The sequence below is a fragment of the Polypterus senegalus genome, chromosome 3 (assembly GCF_016835505.1).
Source record: "Polypterus senegalus isolate Bchr_013 chromosome 3, ASM1683550v1, whole genome shotgun sequence".
In the NCBI taxonomy this organism is placed as follows: Eukaryota; Metazoa; Chordata; class Cladistia; order Polypteriformes; family Polypteridae; genus Polypterus; species Polypterus senegalus.
The window spans coordinates 43,717,586-43,740,873 of NC_053156.1; the positions used below are offsets into that span (position 1 = coordinate 43,717,586).

At 39.5% G+C, this 23,288-nt stretch overlaps 1 protein-coding gene across 2 annotated transcripts in view; it reads right to left on the reverse strand.

Annotated features, from left to right (window-relative positions):
• Positions 1-3,491: 3,491 nt before the first annotated feature.
• The window catches only part of LOC120525083 (zona pellucida sperm-binding protein 3-like), a 58,945-nt gene continuing 39,148 nt past the window's right edge, over positions 3,492-23,288 (reverse strand). For both annotated transcript variants that reach the window (XM_039747065.1, XM_039747064.1), the window contains exons 6-9: positions 15,011-15,099; positions 4,731-4,849; positions 3,949-4,038; positions 3,492-3,620 (exon numbers count right to left, since the gene is read on the reverse strand). In XM_039747065.1, the coding sequence (XP_039602999.1) occupies positions 3,517-3,620; positions 3,949-4,038; positions 4,731-4,849; positions 15,011-15,099 (402 nt within the window). In that variant the 3' untranslated portion in view covers positions 3,492-3,516. The remainder of the gene's footprint in view (positions 3,621-3,948; positions 4,039-4,730; positions 4,850-15,010; positions 15,100-23,288) is intronic.

Below are 23,288 nucleotides of genomic sequence, written 5' to 3' on the forward strand. Positions count from 1 at the left end.
CAAATATCATTACTGATCATTTTTCGTATTCAGTGGGGTGGGTTCATAAAACATCAAGGGATAGTAGAACTAAGAAAACAGAAACGGAGCTACTAGTGGTGCAGTACAAAACTTAATGGTATAGCAAATTCTAAGGTAAAAAATAAGCCCATGTGTAGAAATAGAATGCAGGTGAACCTTACAAGAAAGGAGATGGTACCTTCAGATAGCAATATCCCAGAGAAGATCTGGGTGGTGGACAACTCAAAAGAAAACAGACAACACATCCTGATTGCAGCCATATCAGTACACCCAAGGGGGACAAAATAAATGAGGTCACCATTTAATTCAAAACATGTGAAGTTAAAATGACCAAGAAAGACATCTTCCTGGGAGATGCATACAAGGAGCAGGAACCCAATAACCTATAGCTATAAAAGCAAGTGTGGGTTCAAACAGGATCATGCTTTGCAATTGTCTGCCATCTAGTTCAGTATGTGGTACAGAGCACATCAGGTAAGCTGGTTATGTTTATTGAAGTTCCATATTTTCATACATTCTTGTCCATCACGGCACTGGAAAGTAGCAATGTGTTGCATGTTGAAATTAAGCCGTTTTCTAAATAAGCAGAATTATGAGAAATTAATTAATGCGTTTACTTCTACTAGGACTTACTACTGCAATTTGGTGTTCACTGGATGTTCAAACTTTTCTTTATACTGTTTCCAGTTAATTCAAAATGCTGCTGCAAGAATTACTACAAGAACAAGAAAATATAAACACATCACTCCAGTTCTTAAATCAATACACTGGATCCCGGTTAAGTTTAGGGCAGATTTCAAAATCCTCCAAATAACATACAAAGCATTAAATGGCCATGGTCCGGCTAACTGGTCTGAACTAATCATGACTTACAAACCTGAACACATATTAAGATCTCGAGATGTCGGTCTGCTTATGATTCCAAGAATTAATAAAACAGTAGGAGGGTGAGCTTTTAGTCACTGGGCCCCTAAACTGTGGAATGGTCTGCCTGCTACTATAAGAGATGTCCCTTCAATCTCAGCTTTCAAATCCCGACTGAAGACTTACTACTTCAGTTTAGCATACCCCTGAGTAAAGCTGCTGCTTAACTGTACAGACTGCATTTCTGTTGTTAGTCATTAGCATTAAAACGTAAGTAATATGATAGTAATAATTTATTACTAACCCTCACCTATTCTGTCTCTCTTCTCGGTACTCAAATGTGGCACTTGGTGCCACTGCCCAGCTGCCAAGTTGTTCTGCTTACCTAAGGTAAAGTCATCCTTGATGGAGGTTTGCAGGAATCATTGAGTGGAGGGGTTCTTTCATCGGATTAACTGAAAACGTATTGTCTCGAAGAGCAGGTTATATGGTTATATCAAAAGGGAGGTGTACCATCTCACCATTGCTTACTCCTTCCAAGCAGTGATGGCACCAATGAATTATTTCAGGCGTGACATTTTCCACTGCCATGACTTTACATGGCTTGCAGCTCCACTAACTGATGAGAGGCATTCTGCCTAAACAATGTCACCTCTGTAAGAGACAACTGAAGAAATCAGGTTTTAATGGCTTGTGAGAACATCCAGGTGTGAGATGAAGGAAATAGTCCTTCAAGTTATATCCATCTTCGAAATACCATTCTCCGACCTGCCTTATTCAATCTGGGGTACGGGAAGTGGGGAACAGTGTCGGTCATGGCTACAATATGTACAAGGTGGGAAATGGCCCTGAATAGAGCAATGGTCCATCACATGAGCCACTCACATAGGCACCCTCCATTGAGTCACTGCCTTAATGTGGCAGAGTGGTTTGCATGATCAATGACCCCTTAGCGATGCTGCCTGGAGTCATGTACTCTTGATAAGGCTACCCATGGCAGCAAGGTCAGAGGTGAGGTCCTGGCTAAGACTGACCCAACCACCCACACCCCATCAAGGGTCCATCCAAAGTGGTGTAACTTTCTGCCATACCTTGTCATCTTGCACTTGGCTTGCCACGTGGTTTCTAAACAGTAAGTGAAGCGGTGTGATTGCACACCCTCACTGCCACCAAGATCAACAACTCCTTTGGCACAGGCTCTTCCTTCCATCCCTCTTCCTAATCTCTGCATCCTTCACATAGGTAAAATTTACAAGATATGCAATTAATCTAACACAGACACTTTTTGAGCTGTGGGACCAAAACCAAAGTACCCAGACGAAAACAGACAGACACAGGAGAATATGCAAACTCCATACTGATGGCTGGGAATGCAGTTCAAACCCAGGATGCAGTATCCTCTAGAACTCAGTGCTATCCACTTTGCGGCAAAGTCATCACACTTTAAAATAGTGTTCATCATTGACATTGCTTGTGACCAAATAGTAAAGAGTGAAGTACTAATATAAAAGAGAATATAAATAAAAGTCTGTAGGCAGATGATCGCTCCCCACTCCAGTGTAGCTGAACATTGACCAAGCTAATAAAAATCCATCATAATAAAAGAACAAGTGCCTGTGTTTGTGTGTCTGTGTATCCATTTATCAGTCTAGTCGATAGGTTTAGGAAGAATTTCCCTGCCCCCCCCATAGGCAAAACACATAGAAGGGTCAGAAAATACAAAAAAATGATTATAAAAACACCAAAAAAATGGCCTAAAAATACAAATATTGATCTTATCAGCCTAATCTGTTCTCCAGTGTTGTATGCTGGCAACAGTAGCATGGTAGCAACTTTCTTACACCCACATGAACAAGGTTTAAAGCTGTAATACTAATAACTGTGTGGCGAGCAATGGATGAGGGGAAATAAAGATGCACACACCGGTAAAACAAAGGCCCTGACACAACTGGACTAGAGTGAATAAACCAAGCCAATGCAGTAGCCACATTTCCCCACCAAAAAACAGGGACTGTAAAAGTGGTCAGTTCATCAAGGGATATTGACCTGAAGTGGCAAAAGTAGGTGTCTATATCCGAAAAGGAAAAGGTCACTACGAGATAAAGGGATCAGATGCATATTATTGTACCAGACCAAATGGACAATCCATTTATCAAATAAAAACATGAGGGCTGCATTGATTACTTAGATTTCAACCCATCAGAGATGGGTAGTACAGGTATTAAAATGTGTCATTTTTTTATGCCTTCTCAAGAAGCAAAATTTTGCTTCTGCAAACTACTTTCTAGTTTGAACAAAGAAACTAAAGAAAACAAAAACATATTTTATCTTGAAAATTAACCCCATTAGCGGACATCCCAAGATTTTATTCAGCCCAGCATTGCTACACGTATTGAATTACTCACACTACGTAGCACAGTGGACCTTCATTAAAATAACCTCAGGCCGCTCTTCCTCTAAAGCACCCTTGAAACCCATGTCCATCCCACCCCAACCCCATCTTTAAATTTCAATTACCAAAACCATCTAAAACCCTCACAGGACTGAGATTTTTCAGCCCCTGCCCCCCAAAAAAGTCACACAGCCAAAACCTTTATCAAGTAAAATTTACCAAGCCTTCAACAGTAAGAATTACACAACGTTTTTAAGTTTGTACAACAGCAGCAGAGCCAAAAGAACAAGGAAGATGCCAGCAGTCATGGAGGCTACTCCAACAAGGAACACCAGGCCAACATCTGTGGAGGACAGCACACAAGTGACCATTTGTAAAGAAGACAAATGTAACCATCAAAATAAATAAAATGAAGCATAAATACAATTAAAACTAGCCAGTTGACCAAGGACAGAGTGCCCCTGGGTAAGCTAGAAAATGAACTTGCTTAATTACTTATAAATTAAATTAAAATTACTTTACTTATAAATTTATGAATTGCAATATTGGTTATATTTTTATGAACCCCTGTGGATTGGGCATGTTGTTTAACTGCTGTATATGCTACATATTTGTTAGTGGTGGTATGCTATACAAGTAGTATGACTACATAGAAGTGAACCAAGACTCACCTTTTTCACCAAAAGCTTTTTCTTCATTGGGTACAAGGTTTTCATCAGAAAGTCTAATGGGGCCCACCACAACCAGAGACTCATCCGACTCTGCCAGAAGGAAACCTCATGTCAAGGGTTCATTGTAGAACGTTTGCGACCAGCCATTGATTACTTTCTCATTTATGAGGTATAAGGAAAATATTGCAATTACCCAAAAATTCGATGTTGAGATGAATCTCAACATTTTAGACCTCCCCGACTTTCTCGTATACGAAAAGTATTGGACTCCTCCAAAAATTTTAGACCTCCCCGAGTTCAAAAATACCATTTTTATTTATATATATATATATATATATATATATATATATATATATATATATATATATATATATATATATATATATATATATATATATATATATATAAAATATGTAAATATATATATATACACACACACACATGATAACTTGAGGATGCTTTCACTTGGGTCAACCAGAGTTGGGTACAAAACATAGATTTCTATCGACTTTTGGGCTATTACCGCTAACCTGAAGTGGTACTCTACCTTTTACTTATGCAGTTGCAGAGTCCGATTTATTCAACTTTACTTTTATAATAATTGTTCAATATATTAATTTAATTTAATTATTTGTTGATGGTTCTTTGATGTACATAATATAAAAATATAATCATTGCCTTGCGGTTTACTCCTCAAATATCCATCCCCATATCGTAGTATACAAGAAAGTCTAGGTGAGACCACTCCTAATTTTTTTTTTTTTTTAACCAGTTAGGCTTACCTAAAGGTTCACCCATTGCCCTCTTCCACTTCTGGCTATTGGAGTACTTTCTCGAAGAACTGCAGGTTCCAGTAGAGCAGCATCTACAGACTGTATCATTCCCATCCACAGAAAGCCACCTAGAAAGTGAAACGGTTTTCTGAAAGGCTACAACATTCACGATCTGCTTTGAAGAACTGAAGTCATGTTTTAAATGAGCTATATTTGGATGTAAAGGTAGAAGCTAAATAGCAAAAGAAAAGGGAAGCCGCAGGCAGAACAGATGCTGCTGTCAAGGCAGTTAAGAGACTGAATTCATAAAGCAGTTCAGTTTTAAATTATTCCTTTTACCCATCCATTATATTCCATGGCCTCTCCAAGTCACAGTTACTGAAACACCAAACCTTCCCTGAAGGGCACAAAACTCCAAACAGGGAACATTTGCCCCACCGTCAACCAAATGACCCAATATAGAGTTTTTACATTCACCCAAAATGACAGCTTAGCCTGCAGGAGGAAATCAAGTTCCAAAATAAAAAAGAGAGAGTGTACTCTGCAATTTGTGTGGTCCAGTAGACAAAGAACTGAATTTAAAATAAAAGAAAAAAAATCCAAGGTTGCAGGTACCATTCCTGCATCAACCTCCTTCATCCATAACAAAGTTCATTCATATCTTACAGTCCCCTTCCTTTGGCGGCTACCCGCCCAAGCTGCTTTACATTATTGTGCAATTCAATTTTGTTAGCTACTTTAGAACACTTATGAAGGAAGCTGCCAGGTTGTTTGCCATCCAAGTTTAATTCCCAATTATCCAGAATTTGGCACAGCTTTTGCAATCCTACTGCCAGTCACCAGAAATTTGGCAGTCATCACATGCTAACTGGCTGAGATGCCAGCTGATGCCAAAGGTGCACCCAAAGCTTTCAAGCAGGAAAGAATCTATTAAAACATTACTCACAAGATGTAAAATAAATAACTGAATACAAGCCTTTGGAATCATCTGTAAGAAAAGATAAAGCATACTGTACACTATGGGTGTTCACATTTAATATTAAATTGGAGCTGTTGGTTTGAGTATTAGGGGACTAAGGCAGACTGCAGTTGAGACATTTTATGCTCCATGTCCTGGCCACTTCAGTACCCCTTGTCCCTTTATTAAAACTGTTGTACCTTTAGGAGAGATGCACCACCATGAAGCGTCTCCAGTGTGGAGGAGACTACTGGACAAACCCCTTTAAACAGCCTTACTACCAGCTACTAACTTTTGGGTACCTTATTCATTATTAAAGGATTATGGGAGATAATTTAGCCCATGGACAGCCAGTGAGCCCCAAGGAAACAACCGCACCTCCATTCCTTGTGCTTCGTGGGTATGGAGCCCCAGAAGGTGGGACTACCCAGACATCATTCCTCCCGAACCCTCTAGCTGGCCATTAAAGGCCAGAGCAGAATAAGAGCAGATCAGGAAATGATTGTGTTTGTTAGGAATTTTGGAAGTATTGCTATTTTTCCTTGGTTTGTTCAGGTTCTGCTGACTTTCTTGCTCGGTCTTAAAGATTCCGTTGTATAGAGTTTCATTTGGGATTTATTTGCTATAGGATTGCCTTGTAGACAACTCCTCTGCGCTTGGTTTTTTGTTTTTATGAGCATCTCCCTGTATTTTTCTATTTTTATGTTAATAAAAAGTAATACATTTGACAAATAGTTCGATGGTGTGGTAAAGAGTAGTTTTTTTCTTCCTCAATAAAGTCAAGCAGTTTGTCGTCATCTAATGCTCTTCATGCTTGTTATGTCTCGTTTGGATTATTGTATGTCGGGGTAACCTGTACGACACTGTGTCACCTGCAAATAGTGTATTGACCAGCAGCAAAAAAACGGATCACATCACTCAGGTGTTGTCTCTCTTCATTGGCTCCCTGTTAGTTACAAGGTGAACTTTAAGATTTTTGTGTTCATTTTTAAAGCCCTACATGGGTCAGTTCCACCATACTTAGCTGATCTTCTTGTTTCACATTAATCAGCCAGGCAGATAATGTCTTCAGATCAGATATTGCTTACTGTCCCACACACGGTCGAAGTAGAGGGGCGAGTGTGCCTTTGAGGTGGTTAGTCCTAAATTGTGCAACGGTTTCCCTTCACAATAAAGTCGGCTTCCACAATTTATAGTTTTAATTTTCTGCTAAAAAAAGCACTTTTATTCATTTGCTTTTTAGCTTATGATTTTGAGTGTTCACATCTTTCTATTTATATTGTTTACACTGTTCTTATCTTATATACTAACATGCAAGCATAAATAGCTTATATAAAATTAGGTAAAATACATATGTGTAATGTTTTCTTTTTACTAAGTCCTTATCTGGCTTTTATTTCTTACCGTTACCTTTTATTCTATGTAAAGCACTTTGGTCAACTTCTAGTTGTTTTAAACATGTTATTTAGATAAATAAAACTAATAAAACCCAAACCCTAATTTGTAAAGATTCTTTGTTTGCTCTTTTGTACACAAGCTGGGGGTTTACAGTCCATCGTGAGACAAGTTAGTTTTAACCTACAGATGTGTTGACACAATAGCAATCCTGCTCAGTGATAGAGGAATCCTGGTTCAGACTTTTAGTGTTTATGTGAGGCTGGCTTTGGACTATTGTTTTAGCTTATTTTGTGTTACTTTTCCCAGCTCCCCATGTTTGGGACTTGCTAGGACAAAGTTTTCTGGTCCTAATTCTGAGCATTCCTCATTGAGGCTGGCCAATGCAATGCCTGGCTATATTTTGGAGGTCTTACGGCCATTTTGTTATATTTATTTAAGACTCCATATCACTTTATCACCCCCTGAAATTTGACCTTCTGACAATGTACATAGTGAGACAGGAGAGTGGATTATTGGGCAACTATATTGCACACTCCATTCTTTTCAGTAACCATGGGAACGTATTTGAAATATTAAGCCATATAAGAATTAAAGCATTTTACAATTATACTACTCCTCCCGTAACTCAGAAGCTGCTGTACCAGTATCCAACAAAATATGACCAGGGCATTGACCTTTAAAGTTCAGGGGCCTCATGTATAAACGGTGCGTACGCACAGAAATGTTGCGCAAGAACTTTTCCACGTTCAAATCGCGATGTATAAAACCTACACTTGGCGTAAAGCCACGCACTTTTCCACGGTACCTCATGCCTTGTCGTACGCAAGTTCTCCGCTCGGTTTTGCAGACTGGCGCCACCCAGCATCAAAGCAGTGCTACTGTTCCTGTGTGTTTACTCATTATTTTCATGACGCTGGCTTTATAAATACACCGAAACTAACCGCATATTGTTTATTAGTGTAATGCACCTGATTGTAATTAACTTGTAACAATATAATGGTCCAGGGAACAGCCATAGTATTCCAAATACCATAACTGCTTTAGCGTTGTTACTCTCACTGCACCTTCCTCTTATTTTTCTTCTTCTTCTTCTTTCAGCTCCTCCCGTTAGGAGTTGCCACAGCGGATCATCTTTTTCCATATTACTCTCACTGCACAACTCGCAGTATTTATATCACTGTATCTGAGTGTGAATCACAGCAGCAACTGATCGGAAAGAGAATTATCGGTATACAGCTTCAAGGACACGCTGTTTTAGCCACGGCAAAACGTTTTAAAGCCTTTCCTGTACGGACCTCGCGGTTCAGAAACAGTTTAATCCCAAGAACTTTAAATGCACTCAGTCAAGTGCTCCTTGTAGACCTGTTTGTACTTACAAGTACAATCACCCCACTGTAAACTTGCACTACAGTTATATCGCACAACCTGAGCCCCTTTATAAAGCGCGTATTTACATATGATGACGATATCATTTTAAGGTGAAATGCAGCAAAATATGTTTGTTAAATTATACAGATAAAATTTTTACTTCATTTAAATAAATAATCTATATTCTTCACTGGGAGTGTCGTTAAGGATAGAATAATTAAACATGTACTACGAAGATATTTCAATGTTCTTTAAACGTTTTGAAGAATCAGCGCTCTAAGTTTACAGAGAGCTTAACGTCTATTACAGAGCTGATTGTATGGCGATCGGTTACTTGGGGAAAGAAAAGAACTGACTGCAGTGACGGCTACGCCAATATATATTGAATATAAAACAGAAAGAGAAAACAACAACACAGCTAAAAACGCAGCAACAAATTTCGGCAAAAGTTAAATGCTTGTGTCATGAGCACAAGGCGGCTATGCAGTGTTTGCAACGGACGTGGCCATCCAACATGCATGACATTGGCGGGCAAAGGAGCCACCGATTCTTCCTCTGCCCAGTGCCACCACAAGCCTAGAGCCGCCCCTGACACTGCTGCAATAAATTATTTCATCGAAGTGAAACATGTTTAATAATGTGCTTCAACTCCTATCATCATGAAAATGATATCACGTATACATCTCAGTATTTTAGTTATTCAGAAAGCTGTAATATCACAAATGTAATGGATTCTGTGTCCAGTTGGAGGAAGAGAGCCGGTTTAAGAAGCAAGTAGTGATTCACACGCACAGAGCACATAGAAGATCAAATACAAAACAAAGCATTTAACTTGCTACTTTAATTACGATGTGATTTGAGAAACTGGTTAATTAAACGATTTTAAGATGAAGTTTATGATGTTCCACTTTAATCACGTAGTTTATTTTGTCATTAAAGTGGAAATGTTGAGATTGAAGTTGACATTTCGTGCTTTTTCCCCACTGTGTGCCTTTTTTTCTCTGTACCCTAATAAGCTTTCATATGACACTCAGACAGTGGGCTACAACTCGGCTTTTCACGGCGACTTTGATATGTGACTTCTTTTTTATTTCCAGCACTGTGCGATTTTGTGAACGTGAGCTTTCAAGTTTCTCCAACACGCTATGTCACTCGATCAACTTCCTTTTGTTGATTATACCACGGTTTATTTGAACAAATAGTATGTTTTTACTTTGCCTCCACTTGGCATTCGCTGAAATTCGTATATTTCCCCCATGCTTTTCCCATTGTCTTTTCACAGAAGGCTGCGCTTAAGGGCGATTTATATTAATTTGCATATTCAAAGAGGCGTAATTCTGGGAGGAGTTGGGGCGTTACATAAAGCGCGTGCACGAGCGTTAGTTTTCACGCTGATCGGGATTTATGTAGCAGAAGAACATGGAAGTTGGAGTACGCACAGATTCCTGCATCTGGATTTTTCTGTGCGTAAGCACATTTCGGCTTTTGTGCTTAAGCCATGTTATAGTGCGAGTTCTATGCACGGCGTTATACATGAGGCCCCAGAACTGTTGGTTCACTTCCTGCCCTTAACTCACTGTATGAACCTGAACCTGAACTGAAAACACATTAAACCTACCCAGTGAACCCCCACTCAAAAAATTAAATTAACCAAATATGGAGGAAGGAAAAATGCACCAGCCCCACACGGCCAAATGGATCAGACACATCACCTCTACCTTAATGGGTTATGTGAAGGATAAACTAAAAGGGTTACTAAAGTAAATGCATGACCTGGCAACTTGCATACAGAGTTTAAATACTTCAGACCATGGCCATCTGAGGGTATCCTTCGGCTCTTGTTAAATGTTGGCCACCAGTACCAGTTATCTTTGTTGCTTATTGATTAGGTACAAGACATCACCCAAACTTAACTAAACTAAAAAAAAAAATAAAAAATCCAGTCCAATAGTACTGTGTGTAGACTCCATTTCTAGAAGTTCTCAATCAGGTAACGTTTGAGTCATGAACAACTTAAATATGAAAATAATTGCATATTTACACATTAAAATGGAAAACTAAAATATGTTTTTAGATTTTTAGATTATAGGAACATCACTCTTAAGAGTCCATCAGTAGTCAGCCAGCATACTGGGACTCTAGCCTTTGGCAACACTTTTTATGTTGGAAATGATGAAACCGCATACAGAGATGAGGTGGAACGACTGTCTGCATGGTGTGAAGAAAACAATCTCTCAATGTTGACAAGACAAAAAAGAGATCATTTTGGACTTCAGAAAAATCACATCCTGCCCACATCCCACTCAGCATCAACGATTTAGATGTGGAGACTGTTAGGGGTACCAAGTTCCTCGGTGTGCACAAAACTGAGGAACTTAACGTGAACACAACACCTCATCACCAATCAGGAAAGCCCAGCAGAGACTACACTCTGAGGTGGCTGAAGCGAGCAACTGTTCCCCCTTCCATCCTCACCATGTTCTACAGAGGCACCATTGAGAGAGTGTTCTGACCAGCTGCATCACTGTCTTGTATGGCAACTACAACAACATGTCCAACCGCAAGCGTCTGCAAAAGATAGTGAAGACAGCAGAGAACATTATTGGTGTGCCTCTCCCTTCACTACAGGACATATTTTACAAACGCAGTGTCCACAAGGCCTGCAGAATTGTGAAGGACCCCTTACACGGACTTTTCACACTTCTGCCATCCAAAAGAAGATACTGCAGCATCAAAGCCAGATCTGCCAGGCTGCAGGAGAGTTTTTACCCCCAAGCTGTCAGACTCCTCAACACCATGCTGCCCCTGGGATCTTTCACACTACCTCAGCCACCTCGAAAAACAGAACTTTTAGACATGCAGGCCACTTTCCTGCAAAGACGAGTGTGCATGTAGAAAAGAACTGAAAATCTCATACTGACCTTTAAGTATTTTGACACTCTTGATATCCTTCTACTGTGAAACATTCTAGCCTGTCATTGTTTACACATGTCTTAAACAACTATCATCATACACTGATAATTTCTGTATTATCTATATCTATTACTTATTTATTATATTACATAAATATAGTCAACAGAGATGTATCTAGATTGCAAAATAAATACCATACATTGCATCAGTATTCATACTGCTAACTATACGTCAATATTGCTGCTACTTTTGTCTTGTTTTTGTTTTAATTTTAAATGTAAATTTTAATTCGATTTTTAATTTATTATTTGCACTTCATGTTGTTACACTGTGGATCCTGGGCTTCACAATTTCATCTATCTGTATATGGTTGAGATGACAAAAAAAAGTTAAACTTTGACAATTTGACTTTGAAATAATTGCAATGAAACTGCTCGCCAGGTTTATCACTAACCACAACAAAGATTTTAGAGAAAGAGTCCAATTGAGCATCCAAGAGATTAATCTTCAATGACATATTGAACCATATTGTTTGGTATGAAGATTACTCACTATTTCAGGATAATTTTAGGTATTAGGACTTCCCAAAACATTTGTTCAGATACTTTTCAAAGCTCTGCCAAGTACCTTTCTCAACATCATTCAGCTCTTCAAATATCACATCTCAACATTTCTCTGATCCTAGGACCTACAAAAATGCCTTCCTTAACCTTGAGTTTTATCTATTGCTTTAACAACGTTTTTCATATGTCCAAGGTTGACATGCAGAGGAGAAAAGGTAAACTTTCTCAGCATCATCAAGAAGACTGTTTACTACCTTTCTTTCCCAAAGCAAGTGAGGCACGTTTTGGCAACTCTTTCGGCACATTGTTCTTTTTGAGCCTTCTGTTACACACTCACACAAAAATTCGGATGCGAGCGTCAGTATGATTTACACCCTAGGAACCCTAAGTTACCCAAACATTTCAGTAATCATTTACCACTCTGGTGCTGATCTTTCTGGTCATAAAATAGGTCATTACGATAGCAACCAATGAGAAGAATTCATAATTAATTGCAGAATTAATGGTATTTGAGGATTCCTCTAGGGTGCCTCTTTCTCTTGGCTCAAAAACTACAACAACAACATTTATTTATATAGCACATTTTCATACAAAAAGTAGCTCAAAGTGCTTTACATAATGAAGAAAAAATAAATAAAAGACAAAATAAGAAATTAAAATAAGACCACATTAGTTAACATAGAAAAGGAGCAAGGTCCAATGGCCAGGGTGGACAGAAAAAAAAAAAAACCTCCAGACAGCTGGAGGAAAAAAAAAAATCTGCAGAGGTTCCAGGCCACGGGACCACCCAGTCCCCTCTGGGCATTCTACCTAACATAAATGAAATAGTCCTCTTAGTTAGGGTTCTCGCGGAGTCACTTGATGTTGATGGTCATACAGACTTCTGGCTTTTAATCCATCCATCATTGTTGGAACATCATGGTGTTTTGAGTAGATGGTGGTGCCGCAAGCCACCACCAAAAGGACACCGGAAAAGGAAACAGAAGAGAGAGTAGGGGTCTAAACTAATCAGCAGATCATCATCTCATAACAGACTTAAGTTTCGAGTTTGGTATTTTTATGTCCTGCTATTTTAGCTCTAGACCATGCTCAAGAAACTGTAATATGCAGACACACACCCATCATCGAGATAGATGTTTTCGGTATCAGGGGACCCTGCAACATCGAGACCCGTCAAAAACTGGAGATTGAAATTTTTGTTGAATCTATAGCTTTTGCTCTAACCCCATTGATGATAGGTTATCGCGGCCATGGATGCAAAACAAAAAAAGGAACAGATATGGTTGAACCAACTTACAAGCCAAGCAAAAGTACAATCACCAATCATTTATACTTCTGACACTGAATGCTTTATAAAACTAGCTGCATATTCTTATAGGTCTCTTTGATGATAGCGGCATGTGGTAAAGAAAAGAACCTATTTCTGTTATGGAGAAAGATGGCTTTCAACGTGACTTGTGAGGAACAAACAAACAAGTGCCACTCACCTCAATGTGTTCACAGCCAAGAGTCTGCTGTATGAGAAAATGTTCTTAAAAAATTGCCTGTCTGTTTAAACAAGACATTCTGATATTTGTACCAGTACATTTTAATCAGAAAATTAGAGAATAGATAACATTTAACTTTATATTTTGTTCCAGAATAACGATTTATATCTATGACGTCTCATTTCTTTCAGCCAGGTATGACCTATAACTTTTACATGGATTAACTGTTTTAAGATTTAACATTATACTTAATGGCAAAGGTGGGTTTCTGGACCATACCAATTACCTGTACGCCAATTGGTTTGTTTGAAATGTTTCGTAGTCATTACATGTAAATGAACCTACCTGACTAAAGGAAATGCTCTATTAGATTTCTTCAGTTGGCCATGCTGCATTAACAAGAGCGTGTGGGACTCCACCTCTAGGTGTAAATAAGGAATGTCCACGCTTGAATTTCATATATAAAACGATGGCTCAGGAATTACTATTGACCAGTGCTGTTGATTTTTATACTGTTTTTAATATGGAGGTTTGTGCTAGATTATAAAAGTCCATGACAAGCTGTTCATGTGTATCAGATGTGAAATAACAGATTTAAATAAAAAAATATTTGAATATTTTTATGTATTGTAAGCTTAAGAGTATCTTCAAATAGAAAAGCCTAACAGTTATGTCAGGAAAGAGATGCATTACTCTGGTAGATTTGTAATTTCAGGTCTTAAGAACTTTTTTCCACCTGCTAGGTTAGTCAGTAGTTTACTAGACAAAACAATTTACTTGTATTGAAGGTCCGAGAAGGCTTAGGTTTATAACTCAGCATCCATCTTTTGCTGCTACTTAATGCCCAGAGAGATAGGCTCCAAGGAAAACCAATCTTCTGCCTCTTGTAAGTGAACCTGCAGATTCTCTCCGCAGGGTTTAAGCCTAGACACTGCTTAGCTTGAAATTATACATTGACAACAAGATTGTGGCTTCTCCTAGAATGCACACATTCACCCAAAAAACACAGACTTAACGGTTGTACATTATGATCGGAAAAGAACTTGAGACTTGTTCTCATTTAAAGCTTAGCAGCATCCCATTGTCCCAAACCCAACTTCTGAACCTGAACCATTGAGAGTACAAAACTGAGGCAGCAATGACCACAAGATAAGAAAGAAAATGTAAGTCTCTCTCAGTGAGCACTCACATTAGGCCTGCGGGATGCAGAGAAGAAATCCCTTACATGGAAGAAACACATGGAGATAAGAATATGCCATCCTGACAAGCAAAGAATCAAACATAGCCTCCTTGAGCTGAATTTGAACATTTCATGAATATTTAGTTAGTTATTTTTCCACCACGGCTGGTCAGAATTATATGATACAACACAAACAAAGTCCCCAACCAACTCCATCTACTTAAGAGAGATCCCTTCTGAGAAGCAGTATAAAATTTGATGTCAATACTCTGCTACAGGCCTACACCATGGATCGCAGGCATGTACCTGGAGTCTCCTGGATCATCCCGAGCCTCCTTGTGACCTTGAAACATTGTAGTCCTGTGTTGAGGGAGGCAGCTCAAAGCCAAAATGGATGTTTATGTGGAAACCCTATGACTCACCTGCTATGCATCTTGTCGTAAAAACAGGCTTTGTTTCGATTATCAGTTTGGCCAATAGGAACCACCTTCACTTGGCACATAATGTAAATCTGCAAAAAGAATGAGACTACTGAGACCTGGAGAAACCAAGGCAAAAACGGAGCAACACCCTGACAAAGCCCCAAGTAAAGAACAGCTTTACTCAAACTAGTAAGTATCATATGGTTAAACTTACAACTAAAGGCCTAAAAACAACTGCTTGGGGAAGTAAAAGGCTGGTTACAAAGACGGTCCCATTTAAAGTCATTAAGATGAAACACTGAAAGAATGGAAGTTCCAGAGATGAAAATGCTGCAATGGACAAGTGGGGTGAATAAAATGGATTGAGTAGCAAAATAAGACATTAGGTGGAGCTTAAAAGGTGAAAAGGATACAGTGGAAGATGGAGAGAAAACTTCATTGGCCTGAAAATGTATGGAGACAATAGGAAAACAGTGTGCTAATGACAGTATTAGAAATGGAGTTGCCAAGCGGGAGAAGGAAAAAAAAAAAAAAAGAAAGAAAGATACGAAAGAGATTAGATACAATATAGTAAGTAAATAGCCAGAAACTGAATACACTGTTGATACCCCTCTACTACAGTGACCCCCAGATAAGGAAAAAGCCAGACGTCAATGAGAGGACATGACAGATGTCAAGTGTTCTAGCATGGCACAAAAATCAGAACCAAACTTCAATAACGAATACTTGAGGAATGTCAACCAACTGTTCTAGATTGGAGGGATTGCTGCCAGAATGTTAAGAGTCAGCATTTCCTCCTAGAGCTGTTCAGCACGTACATGGAGCGGAAAAATTCAGGTCCCTTTCAATAAAGTAGCCTTGCAACCTCAATCATAAGACTGCACCAGCTAAAGATGAGCCCATCCAGACTAAGTGTGAATTTGGGCCTAGCCATGAACCATTTGAGGCCTGCTAGCAATGCAGTTGAAATTCAGCTGGCTTATTGTGTGAAGCCTAGAACAACCGAAGAGCTAAACGCACACTGAAGGACTCATTTAATCAGATCTCCATGAATCAAGGTTGCTTATTTGTATTTCATACTGCATTTTCTACCTTTACAAAAGTAGAAAAGATTATACTTTGTCCACCAATTCCATTTTATTCCAACTTTAGATCATGTTTAGGCAAGTACAAATATAACAAATAGTCACATTTAAACCTTATGGGGCCATACCCTCATCCCAATAAAGGTTTTGCTTTTGTAAGCAACCTACTTCAGCACTTGGGCAACTGGGAAGGGGTATGAAAGAAGCTCATTCAGCTACTCTGATGTGCCTGTGAAACTACTGCCCTCCTGTCATGCAGTGCCAAGCTGAGCAGTGATTCAATCAATCAATCAACCAACATTTATTTATATAGCACATATTCATACAAAAAAATGTAGCTCAAAGTGCTTTACAAAATGAAGAATAGAAAAATAGAAGACACAATAAAAAATAAACATAAGTCAACATTAATTAAACATAGAATAAGTAAGGTCCGATGGCCAGGGTGGACAGAAAAAACAAAAAAAAAACTCCAAAAGCTGGAGAAAAAAAATAAAATCTGTAGGGGTTCCAGACCACGAGACCGCCCAGTCCCCTCTGGGCAATCTACCTAACATAAGTCAAACAGTCCTCTTTGTATTTATACAAATCAAGGCTATCACAGACCATCAAAGCATCTGCAGTAGTGGGGACTTGGGGGATTCACGGACATTACTGCAGAAGTACATATTAGTTCAGGAGGCAGCACCAACAGCTAGAGTATATTCAATAAATGTTAAAGATACATCAAAGCCGATTCATTCAAATTATTACAAATCACAATGCTGTAGCAGCATCAAAACCTAAAATTACACCTGCCTCATCAAAAAAAAAAAAAAAAAAAAAAGGACTTGAATAAATGTCTACCATCAAAAAACAGTAAAACTCACTAAAGCCATTTTCAGCCACTCTTTCTATTATGAGCATATGCAAAAAAAAAATTAAACTTCGTTCTGCTTTATAATTGCTTATCTCTATCATATGCAGAGGTACAACAGTCTTGCATTTTTCAAAAATGCAAGACTTTATTTTTTCTTATTAAAACAAAGCAAAAAGTGTCAATGGCATTTCAGATTCATTCTCTCGTGTACAGCATAATGAAATTCCCATTTGTACGACCAACAAGAAAGAAATTGCAACTATCCTTGCCTGGGGGCCTTAATATCACTTTGTATCGTATTTAAAACATCAAAAAATAAAATTGATGAAGCAAAAAAAAAAAAAAAGTTTACTTTCATAAAAAATAGTTACACAAACTTTTAAACACAAAAAAATGGTTTGGATGACTTTAAAGTAAGTTAGGCTTGAAAAGATAGGAATGTTGCTCCTTAAAAAGGTTTGAAAACACTGTACACCCCATTTGGGTCCATTAATTTCTCAGAAAAAGGACCCGATGGAGAAAAAAGGGGTTGTTTTGCGTTTTGCAAATTCAATACAAATGAACACAACTCGTGATGAGAGAAAAAAGATGTACTCCAAGACAAAAACTGTAATCCGGTGAGTCAATGAAATGTTATCCATATTAGTTAAGAACACACAGTGGCTGGTGACCTGGACGACATTCCTTTTGCCGGTGCTCCCATTTACGCTTTGTGCTTATTGATTAAGTGCGTCCTTCCATCAAACCCAGCGTACAAAAGCTGCCCGATAGGTATTTTAGGCCCCGAGTCAGCACTGCCATGAGGTTGCGGATTAAATGAATATGTAAAGGGAGAAGGGAAGATTTCTAAATACACTAAACATCCTTTAATGGATCAATGCCATGAATTTCCTTGGTCACAAAATGGCATAGTGTTTGTAATTTATTAATTATTTTTGCAACACAAAAGTAAGTTTCTAACTAAACTAACTAAAATTCAATTTCAATTAAAATCTTTAATAGGCTAACAGCAGACCCATCACCCAGACCACATCTAAAGGAGGGTTTTGACATTTCTGGGTGTGGGCTTTAGTCATTATGAATTTCCAGTTTTAAATCCTGTTGCACTGTTTTAACAAAGCATTGATTTCAGAATGAATGAAGAGATGCTGACACGCTAATCAATCAAGTGCTAGTTTGACAAGATGATTAACGAAAGGTTGCTGCCATTTTCAGCAGCAGATGATCTCACAACCCTCTCACTCAGATGCCACACAAAAGAGTAAACAAAGAACAGCATTAAGCAGAGGCCACCAAAATAATAAAGCCAGCCAATAAATGCATTGCAGGCTTTTAAATATTAATTAAGTGCTAGAGACTATATGTGTTATGTTATTAAAGCCACGGGACAACGACTTGTCTTTGAACCTCCACTTTATTAAGTGCGCACACCTTCTTTTTACACTCAGTATCCCTGTGCACTACCCAGGACTGTCCGGTCCACAACAACACATTACCGGAACCTTTGTTGCTATAAGGCATAACATCACATCTTCCCCCCTTTAAAAGATAATGACTTTCCCTTGCAATCTTATGTTGTATCAGTTTGTTCTATTACCCAAAAGAACATCTTCATAATAACATCACAACCCAACCATCACAGAACTTTCACAATCTTGAATCAACTTTTTTTTTATATATATATATATATATATATATATATATATATATATATATATATATATATATATATATATCAGTCAACAGACTTCAATTAATCTTTCAGGAGGTCTAACAGTGCGTTTTGGTCTGCAATACTTCTCAGGTAAAACAGTAACTTGTTTTGTTAGATCAGAGTTAGTGTGATCCACAGAACCTTTGTCAACTTGTTGACTTGCGGAAATGTCAGAATCATCTGATCGCGACTCTGTTTCTTGAACAGTCACTTGTTGTCTTAAGTCCCCTCTGTTCCTTCTTAGAATTGCACCCCGCTCGGTCTGAATCTCATATGAGCGTGGTAGTACTTCTCTTTCAACACAACCTTGTTGCATCCATGTTCCTGATGCATGGTTCAGGATTCGAACTCTATCACCAGGCTTGAGTTTTCGCAGGATCTTTGCTTTCTTGTCATAGTTTCCTTTTTGTTTGTTTTTAAGTTGTTGTTTTTCCTGTTTAACTTTGTTCGCCCCAGCAGGTGTCAACAGGTCCTGGTGAATGAGTAAGTTAGTGCGTATCCTTCGACCCATCAGCATTTGGGCTGGGGACAACCCATTTTGAAGAGGAGCACTCCTGTAAATCATTAGACTCTTGTGGAAGTCGGTCTTTCCATCGTGACTCTTCTTCATGAGAGCTTTCACAATCTTTACAGAACTCTCCGCTAGCCCGTTGGACCTAGGGTAGTTTGGGCTTGATGTGGTGTGTTGAAATCCCCACTCTGCAGCGAAGACATCAAACTCCCTACTGCAAAACTGCGGCCCATTATCAGAGAACACTTCACAGGGAACTCCATGTCTTGCAAAGACTGTCTTCAGAAAAGCAATGACAGCTTGGCTGGATGTCGCCTGAAGTGTTGCAACTTCTGGATAGTTTGAGAAATAATCAGTAACTACAATGTGGCTCTTACCATTGCAGTCAAACAGGTCTACCCCAACCTTTTGATATGGATAATCGGGCACTGGATGAGACATGAGTGGCTCTGCTTGTTGCCTGGGTCTGTATGTAAGGCATATTTCACATGAAGCTGTAAGCTGACTGATGTCGTGATTTATCCTTGGCCAATACATTACCTCACGGGCCCTGCGCTTACATTTCTCCTCTCCCAGATGCCCCTCATGAACCTTGTGCAGCATCTCCTTGCGCATTGACACTGGGATGACAAACTTGTTCCCCTTGAAGATGATGTCATCTACTACTGAAAGCTCCGCTCTGCATGACCAGTAATCTTGAATTTGCTTTGGACAGTCACTTTTCTTTCCTGGCCAGCCTTCTAATATGGTCTCTCTAAGTTGTGTCAATGTTCCATCCATATCGGTTGACTTTCTGATTTGTTCAGTTTTCTCTGAGGACACTGGAAGAGAGGTTACAATCATGTCGACATACGCTTGTATGTCCGCACCTTTCTCACTGGTAAGGCTCTCATGCCTGTCGACAGCCCGAGAAAGTGTATCAGCTGCGAACATGAATTTTCCTGGTGTATAGATCATGTTGACGTCATATTTTTGGAGTCTGATGAGCATTCGTTGGATTCTCATAGGACAGTCATTTAAAGCCTTAGACATTATTGACACCAATGGCTTATGATCCGTTTCCACTTCAAAGGACTGGCCATAGACATACTGGTGGAACCTTTCACAGGCATACGTAGAAGCTAAAAGTTCCTTCTCGATTTGTGCATAGTTGGTTTCTGCACTCGTCAAGGCCCTTGATGCATAGGCTACCGGCTGCCAGCTCTCAGCATGTTGCTGCAAAAGCACAGCACCTAGGCCATATTGTGAGGCATCTGCTGAGATTCGTGTCCTCTTGTGTGGGTCATAGTATCGGAGCACTGGCTCCTCTGTGATGATGCGCTTCAATTTTTGAAAGCACATCTCCTGCTCGTGAGCCCACATCCATTCATTCTTTTGCTCGAGGAGACATCTGAGTGGAGCTGAATGCGTTGACAGCTGGGGAATGAATTTGGCCAGGTATGTGACCATTCCGAGGAATCTCCTGACTTCCTCTTTATTTTGAGGCCGTTCCATGTTGACTATTGCTGAAGTTTTTCTTGGGTCTGGCCTGACCCCATCCTCAGACAAAACATCTCCCACGAAAGTTAAGCTCTTGACTGCAAACTCACATTTCTCCTTGTTTAATTTTAGGTTCGACTGTCTTATTAGCTCCAGGACCTGCCTCAATCTTGCATCATGCTCCTGGCGGTCGGAACCCCACACAATTATGTCATCCATCATCGTCTCTACCCCGGTAGGTGTTCAAAAATCATGTGGATTGTTTTGTGGTATACTTCAGGTGCTGATAGAATACCATAAGGTAGACGGAGAAAACGATATCTGCCTTCTGGCGTATTGAAGGTACACAGTTTAGAACTTGCTTCATCAAGTTTCAATTGCCAGAATCCAGACGACGCATCAAGCTTACTGAACCACTTTGCTCCAGCGAACTGAGACATAATCTCTTCTCTAGTTGGTAGTTTGAAATGTTCACGTTTTATGGCCCTGTTGAGATCTCTTGGATCAAGACATATTCTCAAAGAGCCATTCTTCTTGAGCACAATGACTAGTGAACTCACCCAGTCTGTTGGTTCATCGATTTTCTTAATGACATCCAGCTTCTCCATGCGAGCTAATTCCTCTTTGAGCTTTTCTCGTAATGCAAATGGAACTTTTCTGCATGCGTGCACTACAGGAGTCACAGCGCCATCTGTATTTATTCTGTGTTCCCCAGGCAGACATCCGAGTCCTTTAAAACATCCTTATACTCCTCCATAAATGAAGTTTCATCTGTTTTGCATTGTGATGTCACTACAAACACTCTCCTCAACAAGTCCAGTTTTTCACATGTGCTCAGTCCCAGAATTGGCTGAACGCTCTTTTCCACAATCAGCATTTGTGTCTTTAGCAGCTGTCCTTTATGTTTCAGTGTCACTAGGCAGATTCCTTTGACAGGGACATCCTTACCTGTGTATCCTGTTACTTTTATTTTTGTTGAATGTATTTTGTTTTTAACTTTGAGGGTTTTGTAGTCATTCATAGACAACAGGTTAACTTGTGCAACTGTATCTAATTTGAATGGAATTATTGTCTCATTTACTGTCAGTGGTACAATCCATTCAGCTTTTTCTGTCATGTTTGTTTGAACAGAATCTACAAAGAATTCCTCTGGCTGTTCTTCAACTGTGTGTACTTTTTTCTCTGTACCATCAGTTTTACAACACTTTGCAAAATGATTATTCTTCCCGCAACGATTACAAGTTTTTCCATATGCAGGACAAGATCTTGGTATATGTATCCCTCCACATCTACCACACCTGCTTTTTGTGATTTTCTCTCTCTGGTGTCTTTGTTTTGTAAGTTGTTTTTTGTGCTGCTCCTCACTTTTTACTGCGTGTACTGTAGCAGTATCCCTTTGCAGTTCTTTGGCTTGTGCGCGAGTTATTTCAGCAGCTCTACACATGTTGACAGCTTTCTCTAATGTCAAAGCTGGTTCACGTAGCAGTCTTTCCCTGAGACCATTATCGGGAATCCCACAGACTATTCTGTCTCTCACTAGTGAATCTCTTAAATCTCCGAAGTCACAAGTCTTACTCAGTGTGTGCAGTTCAGCAAGATACTGGTCAAAAGCCATCCCTTGTCTCTGATCAGCGGAGAAAAATTTGTATCTCTCAAACGTGACATTCTTGCTTGGCACAAAGTATTCTTCAAACTTTGTCATGAGAGCAGTCAGTGTTAAATTTGCCTCGTCAAGTTGAAAACTATTATATATATCCAGTGCATCCTCACCTATCACGTGTAGAAAGATTGATGCTTTCAACTTCTCATCATCTCCACCCGCGCCACTGGCAGCAAGATAAATGTTGAATCTCTGCTTGAAACGTTTCCAGTTATCAGCAAGATTACCGACGAGCTGCATAGGCGATGGTGGATTTAACTTCTCCATGACGGGAAAACACTCAGAGTTCTCTTACTTTGTTTCAACGATGTCTTTTCGTCCTGCCTTCGAAAATATTTCAGTGCCGCTTTTTTTTTAGCACTCGGCTCGTGGGCGCTCGTTTCTCGTACGCTCCTCCCTCGGCCGCTCTCCGTGCAGGTATCGCTCACCGTGGGTCTCGTCTCACTGGCGTTTTACTCATCCACTCTCCGGTGTCCGCCAGTCCCTATTTCTGACACCATGTTATGTTATTAAAGCCACGGGACAACGACTTGTCTTTGAACCTCCACTTTATTAAGTGCGCACACACCTTTTTTTGACACTCAGTATCCCTGTGCACTACCCAGGACTGTCCGGTCCACAACAACACATTACCGGAACCTTTGTTGCTATAAGGCATAACATCACAACGCACACACTAGGGACAATTTAGAATCACCAATGCACCTAACCTGCATGCATGGGACTATATGAGGAAACCGGAGCACCTGGAGGAAACCCACACAGACATGGGGAGAACATAAAAAACTCCACGCAGGGAGGACCCAGGAAGCAAACCCAGGTCTCCTAACTGCGAGGCAGCAGTGCTACCACTGCACCACCGTGCCTCCCCTAAAGAGATCAAAGTTTAAAAAATAAAAACAAATAAATAATAATAAAAAAAAAACACCCTGTATGAAGCTCTTGGTATTTGTTCAGTACAGCTTGGTTA